Raw genomic sequence first — 9,116 nt, 5'->3', positions numbered from 1 at the left:
CTTTTGGGATTCATGCACATAAATTACTTCAGAGCGCTAATTTGCAGATGTTTATCTCCAGGTTGCAGCGCTCCTCTTTAACCATGTAGTGGAAAGCACTTCTTTAGGATAGGGGAAACTATCATTCAATTTCTTTTGACATAAAAAGAAAAAAAAGCTGGTCAAATACCTCTACTTGATGTGCCTAACATCACTGGCACTGTAATTAGCCAGTTCGCATGTGTGCAAACTCCATTCATGCTCCTGCCCTTGTCAGACATGCCTTTACGCTGTTCTCTGTGCCTGCTGTAGCAGGTTACTTGACTGGTTCCAGATATTTTTTTCATTTATTTTTTTTAAATAAAAGCCTAGAACCCATCCCTGCCTTCCTTCTCTTCCCTCACTCCTGCCTTAACACTGTGTCACCTCAGCATTTTCTGACTCTGAGGTATTGACATACGGATACCTTCACATGTCACAAGGTCCCTTCCAACTTAAGGCAATTCTATAAACCACTTTATGGCCCCCAGCACCTCCAAATTGCACAGATCATGCGGCATCTTTGATAATGACGTTGCCCGCCCCCCCCCCCCCAAAACCCCAATACCTATAAAACATTCCAGAGAGGTAGAAGTTAAGGAAACTGTTAAGTTGCAAATTGAGCAAGTTTGTTCTGATTTACGCCAAAGAACTCCGTAATGCAGTTTTTACAAGGGCTCCTTTTCTTTGGCTTTTGACCACAAAAGAAAGTATCAGGATGTTTAGACAAGAGCTGTACAGCCTTAAACACTCCACCGTTCACTACCAGAAGTCAAAGGGATACTCATTTAAGCTAGGAAGCATTATGGACCAGACAGGAGCGATGATCATGTTTCACAACTTTAATAGAATATTCTATCTATTCTGTACAAATTGAAAACACCGTATTAAGTTACAAATGTGTCAGGTAAGGCTGGAGCACTCTACATGCCTGGTCACAGTGTTGATACAGCTGCTATTCAACTGCTGCCAGAGGTTGGCAATGGATGTTGAAACTAGAAACGTGTACCTGAAGTGCCACACAACAAAAGGTAGTTTTGAAGACTTCAGAGCTTTAAATAAAACAAATTGTGGAATGGAGTAATTTCAGTGTTGCCAGTAAGACACCAAAACTTCAGGTTTATTGAATTGAATTTTGATAAATTTCTGTGTTCAGAGTGAAAAGTCCTTCCATGCTGGACACTAAGCAGTAAGACTATTGGAAACTTCCTGGTTCTTTGGCTGCAACCCACTTCCATTAACAGCAACAGTTTGGCCTTTGCATTTTGATCTTCATCCAGAAGAGTTGTCATTTTGATGCAAGTTTGTTTCTTCTGTCTAGATTACTACATTGAGACCAATTCAAATTATTTGTTTTACAAGTACCCATATTGTATGCAAAAGAGGAAGATTTTTCAAGTATATTAAAAACTATTAAAAAGCACTAATTCTGTCAAAGTACTTACAAACATGAATAAATAAATAGTAAGATGAACAACTAAGTCTCAAATATGACACCCCCTTCCATGAAGTAAAATTACTTCAATTCAATTGGTTTTACTGAGATAATAAATATGACATTTAAAGCTGCTCAAGCACTAGTTCAATTTGTAGGTTGCAAGAAACATTAAAAAAAGGGGGAAGGGAACTAGCAAAAAAGTCATATTGCTCTATCTGTTTCAGCTACCATACATGTAATCCATTTACTTTAGCTTCTCAGCACATTGCTATTCCACAATTTTCAATGTTTAACAAGAAAATGGATAATCCTCACTTGGTAGTCTGGACTATTCCCCTATGCATAGGGCGAAAGGCTCTAAAGGCCTACTGACATACTTAGCTACAGTGTACCAACGGCTGTAGAGTGTGCTTTATTTAAACCTCATATTTCCCAGATGCATTGAAGTTGCCACTGTACATGTTAAGCAATAAAGAAAAGTTAGTGAAAATCATGCATTTTAAAACAAATTAATTTTAAGCATTGTTAATAAGATTGTGCTGCAGCGATGGAATATCCTGAACTGCAGGCCAGGTATCCAAATATTTGTTACAAGTTGTTCAAATATCACTTCCAAGTGGTATTTCCTTATTACTGTTGTTTGCATTCAGCAGGTTGGCTGAAATCTTTCTGTATAAAGGGAAAAAGAAAAAATATGGTTAAAAATCAAAACGGCATACAAGAAAATACTTAAATGAATAAAAGACATTGGCTATGCAGTCTGAATTAGCTAGAGGTATCATTAACATGTACAAAAAAGCTGCATATAAATTCAAGCTAGATGATAAAATTTTGAACAGCAGTCACCATATTTATTGGGGTCCCCCCCGCCCACAACTGCTTGGTACTCCATACTATTTCTAATCTACATTTGCATTCTTTACACTCCGTCCAGTAGGCCAAGGCTCAAACAAACATGAAAGCAAACCACCTTCTACTCCCCCCAACCAGAGGCTCAATTTGACTTTCAGTTCCTATTAAAACAGTTTAACAGTATACTAACTGCCACCTCCTCACTGAGCCCGAGGAGGGAGGAAGGCAGGCTGCTTATTCTGCAGCACGTCTGAGTTTTTTCTTAGAAGCATTGCCCTTTCTGCTAAGGTGATAAAAATGTAATTAATGTGTTGATTTCTTCTAGGTTCTGCATCACCAGCAGGTAACTATTCAACAGTTTCACATTGGGCAAGAAGTCCCCATGTTAATCTGAACATGTAAAAGTAGAAACACCTTCATTAAGTAGTAAAACAACTTCCCCTTTGGCAACAGGAAGTGTATTTGGGAAGGAGAACAAGTACTCAAACAACTAAGAACTTCAGGTTTTACACTGCACTTCTTGGGTTTTTTTTTTTGTTGTAAAACAGGATTGTTAGAAAGCATGAGAATTTATTACCCTGTCTGCTTCTCCCTTTACCATTCTTAATATAGTTTATCATAAAAAAATAGCAGTCAGAAACCTGCTGAATTCTAGTAAAGAAAATACAAGTATAAAACATGACACTTTGAATGTCACTGACTGCAAAATAAAATGTTTGTTAGTAACTATCCTAAAGAAGATGTTGTAAAAGAAGCAAACATGCAAGAGTTCCTTATACAGCAAGTGACCCCAAGCTCAGACAACTCAAGCATTTTGCCTGTGGTGAGGAAGAACAGGTGCAACTAAGATTCCTTATCATAAATCTTGCCCTTGATAATCTGCACTAAACCCAGACTGTTTTTCTCTTCCTCTCCTAAAATGCTTTAGGGTTACAGTGGTCACTATCATTCCTACTGGAAGTCTAGATTAAAGTCTCTTCTGCACAGATATGCCAAAGACCTTTCGGACCTCCTCGTGGTTTTCCTCTCCCAGTAAATCTGGCTGACTTCATCTTTGCACTCTCATCTGCTTGGGACTCCCAATACCACTGATATGAATTCATTTTCACTGATCTGGGACTAAATACAGCATGAATGCCCTCTTTAAGAGAGGGATATGTTTACACAGAACACAAAAATAGCACTCTCTCTCTCAAAAAACAAACCCTCTGACTGCCCTACTAATATATTGCATGCTATTCCTTTTCATTCAGATGCAGGCAAAAACCAGCAACGTTTTTATCAAAAATCTTTCCAAAAGTATCAATTTTTCTTATAACTGCTTTGTATTTGAACATGGCCACAGAGTAGCGCACAGCATCACTTCCCCTACCCCATGCATTCTGGGAAAGAGCCACAATCCAGTAAAACACACTGGATTATTTAGAAAGTACTTTAAAAATCTTTCCATCTCCCTCCTTCCTTCCTATTCACCTGTTATATTTATATCAGACACACTTAGGCTGACCACTGCAACCATTTCAGCCAAATTTTAATGATCAACCAAAACCCTTGTTATATTTTCTAATAAACTTCAGTGTCTTCTCTTTATACTTCTGTATTTCTGTAAACACTTAAATCATTATTGCATATAAGTCTTTATCCTGTAAAAAACTGAGTCACAGAGATTACAGCATTCCTTCTTAAAGGCCTTTCAGCGTTCATTACTACTCTCAGACAAAAAAAAATACAGTTTAAGGAGTTCTCGGATATGAGTCAGTTGTTGGAGAATTTTGAGAGAAATACTGCTAGTTTATGCTATTTTTAGCTTACAATTGAGGGCATATCTATCTTGACCATATATATATATATAAAGTGTTTATGCAGGTCTTAAGTAACAAGGCAGTATCTCAGATCCAGATTCCGACATAATACTCTTTCTTCCACCATTTCAACAGCACAGCACTGCTCTTGCTGAGCAAGACAGCACATGAGCTCCATAGTGTCTTCAGTTGCCTGTCAGCCTCACGTAGAAGTATCTCAGTCTAAGCCCAAGATGACAAGAGCAGAAGTAGATGACCATAATGTTCTTCAAGTTACAGTTGCCCCATCAGGCACATGCATGTTCAAATTTATCTTTGGCCTCTAACGGCTCCTGTAAGATCAGGGACCAGACCCCAATCTGTGTGATCGAGACACTACCTCCATACTCCCTCACGCAAGGCTATTAAATTTGAGCCTGCTCTTCCCATGATGTCCAGATGGTTGGTGAGATTTGGTCAGCCAACCACTACCAATCCATTTATTGGCCTTAGACAGACTCTGCACTATTTATCTCCCCATCCTAGCAAGATTTCCATTCATGCTGTATTTCCCTAAAATAACTTCAGAACATATCTTAGAAATGGTGAAGTGCATCATCAGCCAGGCCATAAAGACAGAGACTTTAACGGCAAAGATAAGGAGGAACGGCACCTTATTTTAAAATACATTTAGCAGCAAACACAAAGTTCACTACCAGCACTACAGAGACAAGTAAGAATTTTTTCTGACATAAAGAGATTACCTACAGAAGTCATGAGCAATGACTTAAAGTTCTACAACTTTTCATATGAGTTTATTTTTATGTCTTTAAAGTATTTAATAATATTTACTTATTTTGTACAAGGAGTTTAAACTACTCTGGGCCTTTGATTCCAGTTTCAGACACTGTTCCAATGGAGATATACAAGCTAAATAAGTGAGACTCCCACCTATTTTTTCCTCTTTTGCTAACAAGCATCAATATAAAGCCTTTTTGCCACTGCCTCTTATTTATCGCATCACTTGCTCAGAATAAAAAAAAACCACACACACAAAAAACCCACCAAAACTCTTGCTACAATGGACATGAACATTTTTCTTCCGACATTACCCAGGAGAACAGTGCAAGGAATTTGAGCTACTTAGGTTACGTACAGACCACTTGCTCGGACATCAGCAATTGCATCAGCTAAATTGCATCAGCTGCTTATGGACATAGAGGACATGCACCAAATTTGAAGAGGGAATTTAATCTAAAATTTGCAGGATCATAGGGCTAAAGTGAAGAAAAGCAGGTCTGAAGTAGTATTTCTTTCATTACTTTCATACACATAGCCCACTGCTTCTGTCCACCCAATCTGGTGTCCTAGGGGATGGAGGCGTAAGTCCAAAGTATCCATACCATTTATCTTAGAAATTTATCCTTTCAAACCAGATCTTTTTCACATAAAGTTATGCTGAAAGAGACACCGAATCTCTAGTTATCTTTAATGTTTAAACAGATTAGGCAGGACACATTCCTACATGATTTAAGGAGCAACTGAGCCTTTACCTCCTTACTTTTACAAATTACTTTTTGGGAAGCTACCCATCCACTAAAGCAGCTGTGCAGGCACAGGCAGCCCATCAAGATCTCATCTGACTCCCAAAGAGACTTTGCTGCCAACAGTGGGACCAATGCAGGCAGTAGGCACTAAAGCTGATGTCCTCTACAGCAGAGAGGGAAGAAAACCTTTCAGTATTTCAAATGTCCTACCATAGAACAGTCCAGTTAGGGGTCCTAAAGCTAAATCTTATCTTTGATCATCATATCATCAAGGATATAAAATATAAACACGGGAAGTAAACTCAGAGCTAATTGGAGCTAAGCAAGCAGGTGGTCTGAACTGCCTCCTCCATAACTGGACAGAACACTTCAAAGGTTCTGAAAATGAACTTGCCGCTAACAGGACCTTCTGCCACTGTTACTTGAAAGGTAGACTAAGCACCTGGAAGCACATGCAGTCTCTCCCCACAGCACCTTTAGTTCATAATTCAAAACATCATTCTATATTACCTTGTCAGCTACTACTCCAATTCAAGCTTAGTGTTAGTAAGGTGAAATAAAGGCAGCTGAAGAAACAAGGCATGCAAGCACATTAAAAAAAACATACTAAAGGAAACAAGCTACTTTATCTGTTTTCTTAGCAACTTCCAATCATCTGCTTAGTCTTCCAAAGCCACAACTTATTTATAAATAGCTTAAGTGCTTTGTGCAAGAGATGATAATGACCTGATTCTAACTGCAACTCAGATGTACTTACAACTGACAGAAGTGAGAGGAAGGAAGGAGGAAAAGTTAAAGCAGGAAGCGTTGACATTTATATAGCAAATGTAGTATGACAATAAAGGAAGACGTAATGTGGAAGTGACTGAAGAGAAGTTGGATTTGAAAGAAAGACAGACCAAAAGAACAATTATTTTCTGTGAAAAGGAAAACTATTCTAGATACAAGAAAAGTAGAGGGGGAACTGAAAGGCAAAGATGGGCAAGGGGCAGGGAGAAACTGGGCCAGAAAACGGGATAGACAGGAGTGGAAAACTGGATCAGGGGTATGAGTCTTAAAAGACAAAAAACAGAAGTCAAAGTTGACCTGAAAAACTGAAGCCAGTGGCTGACAATCGTTAATTGCAAGTAAGGAAGACAGTTGTGTAACAGATTACAGCTGGATGACATATAAGCTGTTGCGAGAAATGGATGTTCTACCACTGCAGGTGAATGAATGAATGAACAGTGCAAGTATGTTGAGGCAGTGTGGCTGGCTTCTCAAACCATATCAGATTGGAAATAAAATAGAAAAAACACTAAAACGCAGCTCAATTTTGAGTTTAACAAAGGCAAAGAAGTGCATTATCTATGCAGAGAGGGAACGAGTTGGGAAGACTACAGCTCCTCCTAAGTAACCAAAGGTGGGGCGGGGGGGGAGATACAAGCCTAAAATACAAGGGGAAAAAGTACAGAGCCTGTTGCAGGCATTGTTCTCCATGAGACGTGGGAACGAAAGGTGGAAGATGACTATACAATAGAAGGAACTTTTTTCTTCTTTTAAATATGTTCAGAATCATGAGAGCTCAAGAGGCGGCCTCTAAGAGCGAATGACTGCCTTTGTCAGGCAGCATAAACAAGAACAATATTGGGAAAGACATACTAAGTAAGCTGATGACTTGCAAGAGTTCTCAAGAAAAGCAGAGGAGATATTTAAGAAATAATCTGCAAGTACGCTAGAAACCGTAGAGACGACATCAAATCAGAAACAAGGGAAAAATAAAGACTGACAAATCTCAGTATGCATCAAGTGTATACAAAATACAGTTTGACTGCTACAAAGGCAAAGCAGAATTTATGCCAGGAATGCAGAGAGGTCATTCTGAAAAATCTGATTTAATTATAAGATTTAAAGGCATTCATCTCTATACACATTTCTTTCTATTTTTCACTAATAAAACCTGTACTCTGACATCACCATTCCCCCATTTCTTTTCCCCATACAAGAAAACAAACAAACAAAAAAAACCAAAACAGAAAACCCTAGGAGAAAAAACCACCACATTGCATGGCAACAAATGGGACTCTTGGAAGTTAGGTATGAATGGAATTCCACCTTACCTAGAAATGTATGAATGATAAACAGACTTAAATTATACCTAAATGGGAAAAAATTGAAAGGAACTGTCAGCATGAATGAAAAGTGAAATGTACAAAATAATACAGGAGGCAACAACTACAACCTTCCGAGATACCTTAAGCTTTTTTTTTTCCCTACAGAATACCAAATCCTGTAAAAGGATATTTGACACTTAGCACAAATACACTTTGACTCAGAACTAACATTTTCTCAGCTGTCCCACTTTTTCCCATTACAGGTACACCACTACATTTTTATCCCACAAAACAGAGTCAGAATACTTGTTTCTGACACTGTAAACCTGTTTGATCAATCTTTCCACAAGACAGACTTCCTTTAGTACACAGTATTTCTCATTAAAGAAAAAAAAGCTCAATTCTTGATATGGTGAAAAAAAGCATTTACTAGTGATATGATGATGTATATAAAATTGCCTCACAAGAGTGACATGTTAAGCTGCTGTTAAGACTTTCATCCAAAGATCAAGCAGTTTTACATGCCTTTCACTTCATCTGTGCCTTTATAAAAAATTAAAAGCTGATGTTTTAAGAACTAAATGAACACAAGTCTGTCATCACTGTCCCAGCTTCATTAAAAGGAAGCATTAACTTTACCATGACTGAAAGACTGAAAAATACCTATCAGAAGCAGCACTAACCCTTAAGGCTGCATTTTTAACCAGGTCTCAAAGTTTAAAATTCAAAGTTGGGGACTAACTTTTTTTGATTTCTAGCTGAGTACAGACATGTGGAACCTAACCTGCAGCCACCAGGACAACCAATAAAGAACAATTTTAAGAAAAAGAAAATAAACAAGCTAGTTGAGACTTGTCAGACTAACTCTAAGTTGAAGTCCAGCCGCAAGAATATTTGAAATAAGACCTTTCTAAAGGAAAAATATATATGATTGTTACACAGAGATAACATTAAGGAGTAAAGGCACACAGTTCAGAATTTATCTTTTCCTTGGTGCAGGTTGGAAGGCAAAACCTACATTTTTTCAATTTATGGAAACATTAACTTTTAAGAGCAATTTGAGTGCTGAAGAAGATTAAAACACTGCCGTCAGAAGCTAAGGGTAGGTCTTGCTTTTTAGTGATGTATTAATTTTTTCACAAACTACCATAGCCTTAGTTACACTGCTCATGATTATAGTCTGTGTTACGACTAAGCACACAAAAATCCTTACCTTAGGATCACTCTCTGCATCTTCCTCTTCTTCTCCCTCCTCTTCCCCCTCCAACTCCTATGACAAAATAGAGATAAACTAACAGAAATTAAAACAGGTTAAAAGTGCAACTTTTTGTAATGGAGAAAAAACAAAATAGCAAATGATATTACCACTGTATTCCAGAGTGTTTCA

At 38.0% G+C, this 9,116-nt stretch overlaps 1 protein-coding gene across 5 annotated transcripts in view; it reads right to left on the bottom strand.

The window, feature by feature from the left end:
• Window positions 1–845: 845 nt before the first annotated feature.
• NAP1L4 (nucleosome assembly protein 1 like 4) overlaps window positions 846–9,116 on the bottom strand; it is a 28,671-nt gene continuing 20,400 nt past the window's right edge. For 2 of the 5 annotated variants that reach the window (XM_054198127.1, XM_054198125.1), the window contains 2 exons: window positions 8,943–8,999; window positions 846–2,125 (listed from right to left, as the gene is read on the bottom strand). In XM_054198127.1, the coding sequence (XP_054054102.1) occupies window positions 2,087–2,125; window positions 8,943–8,999 (96 nt within the window). In that variant the 3' untranslated portion in view covers window positions 846–2,086. Of the gene's footprint in view, window positions 2,126–7,735; window positions 7,774–8,942; window positions 9,021–9,116 lie in introns of all 5 variants that reach the window. The other 3 variants (XR_008465891.1, XM_054198126.1, XR_008465892.1) reach the window with 3 other exon arrangements.

Source organism: Rissa tridactyla, chromosome 4, assembly GCF_028500815.1.
Source record: "Rissa tridactyla isolate bRisTri1 chromosome 4, bRisTri1.patW.cur.20221130, whole genome shotgun sequence".
NCBI classification, from domain to species: Eukaryota; Metazoa; Chordata; class Aves; order Charadriiformes; family Laridae; genus Rissa; species Rissa tridactyla.
This window is presented reverse-complemented; position numbering and strand designations above follow the sequence as displayed.